This window comes from Amphimedon queenslandica, unplaced genomic scaffold (genome assembly GCF_000090795.2).
Source record: "Amphimedon queenslandica unplaced genomic scaffold, v1.1 AMPQUscaffold_6680_Cont21364, whole genome shotgun sequence".
Classification (NCBI taxonomy): domain Eukaryota; kingdom Metazoa; phylum Porifera; class Demospongiae; order Haplosclerida; family Niphatidae; genus Amphimedon; species Amphimedon queenslandica.
Window position 1 is genome coordinate 1 of NW_003553031.1, and position 1,922 is coordinate 1,922.

At 33.6% G+C, this 1,922-nt stretch overlaps 1 protein-coding gene across 1 annotated transcript; it reads right to left on the minus strand.

The window, feature by feature from the left end:
* Positions 1-76: 76 nt before the first annotated feature.
* Positions 77-1,707, minus strand: LOC100637818 (ras-related protein Rab6-like). Its single transcript, XM_003391729.3, has 8 exons — positions 1,596-1,707; positions 1,455-1,513; positions 1,350-1,403; positions 1,179-1,284; positions 831-934; positions 627-725; positions 503-581; positions 77-432 (listed from the first exon to the last, which is right to left on the minus strand). The coding sequence occupies exons 1-8, from the start codon at positions 1,651-1,653 to the stop codon at positions 374-376; spliced, it is 618 nt and encodes a 205-aa protein (XP_003391777.3). The 5' UTR covers positions 1,654-1,707; the 3' UTR covers positions 77-373.
* Between the last annotated feature and the right edge of the window lie 215 nt (positions 1,708-1,922).

A 1,922-nucleotide genomic window follows, 5' to 3' on the forward strand; every position in this document is an offset into this window, starting at 1 on the left:
ATAACTTCTATAATATGCAGCATATTTCCAGTAAAAGCTTCGATTGCAGCTGCAAGGTTATTTGGTATTACGATAGTATTGGATGGATTTAAAGGTCCGAGAGAGACAAGAAAGAAAGAATAACAAATACTTGCAATAATGAAACTGTTTTGTGTGACCATGTGACTTTATAATATTTGATTTATTATTAATTAACATTATTTTACAGTAGTTTTATTCTAATTCCTCGCGTATAATATATAAAAAATTCGAATTTTTTGAGGTGACAAAAAAAGTTTTGTGGAAAGTGGGATGAGAGACTTGGTAGCGACAAGAACAAGATGAGACTTTATCCTTTAATGGTATGTCATGCCAGTAGAGCAATGGATCCCATTTAGCACCAACACACAGTGGATTGATCTTTCTCTTCTTCAACCGGAGTCACTTGAACAACTTCATCAGAAAAAGTTAAAGAAAAACACGATAAAATATGTACACACACTCTCTCTCTTCAGGTGGATACTATCTTCTTTCTTATTTTCTTCCTCCTCCTCCTCTTCAATCTCCATTGAAGGTAAGGCAAGGACAGCTCTTTTAAACAACTGGGAAAAACATGAATAAATAAATAAAATAAATAATAGGAATACTTGTTTGATGTTGGCTCCACTTTTTGCTGATGTCTCCACAAAAATAACATTTAATTCTTTTGCTTTGCTTTCGCCTTTTTCAGTTGAAATGACTCTATCCTGAAAAAAGAGAAAGAGAGAGAGAGATGGAAAGAAGAAAAAGAAAGGATAGCATTAGGAGTAAAGAGTCAATTTTTAAATGTAATAATTTTGCTCCTCTTTTACTTCCAAGTCCAGTTTGTTTCCAGTTAAAACAATAACAACGTCATCGCCCCTTTCTGCCCTAACGTCTTCAATCCATTGATCAACAGCATCAAATGAAGCAGAATCTAAGAGAGAGGGAGGGTGGAAAGGAAGTGAGTTGGTACCGTATAGCGGTTTTTTCGAGGCTAACAAATTTTGCAGAATTTTCAAGATTCGTGAAATTAAATTCTTTCAAAATCAACTTAATACGGTACAAGATGGCAGAATAGTGGAAATGCTTGAAAACTTAATTTTGCAAACTTCCGGATACTGGTCATTCACGAAAATTATTATCCAAAAAAAACCTGCTATACGGTATAATATTTGTACTTGTAATGTCGTATACAACAATTGCAATGGCCGAATCTCTGATGTAAGCTGGTACAAGAGCTTTGAACCTTTCTTGACCTGCTGTATCCCATAATTGTAACCTTACCTATCAATAATAATAATAATAGTAATAATATTAATAATAACAACAATAATAATAAAATACGATACCATTCTGTCATCAAGGTACATTGTCTTTGCAAGGAAATCGATTCCAATCGTTGCCTACTCATAAAACAAGTAACAAGTAATAATATCAGCATTACTAGTGCATACCTGGTAATTGCTGTCAAATGTGTCATACATAAATCTGGTGATTATTGATGTTTTTCCAACTAAATACATGCAAAACAATTAATTTTATCAATTACTAGATAACACAGATACATAATTATTAATTATTATAATTATTATTACCAGCCTCTTCTCCAAGGAACACTATTTTGAACTTTCTCATTGGATTCTTGAAATCCATTTTAAAGCCACTCCCACAATAGATATGACCCCGCCTACTTTAGGAACTAATCACCACACCCAATAAACCACGTGATGACCACGTGGTCGTACAGAAAATGGCGGACAGTGATGAGGAGAACGACAGAAAGAAAAGAGACAAATTTAGAAGAGAGAGAAGTGATTACTCAAGGTGCATCCATAGCTTTAAATCAATACGTGTATATTTTTAACTTGAAATATCTCCCACTGTCTATTTTTAGTAACGAGAGAAGGAGAAGTGATTCTGAT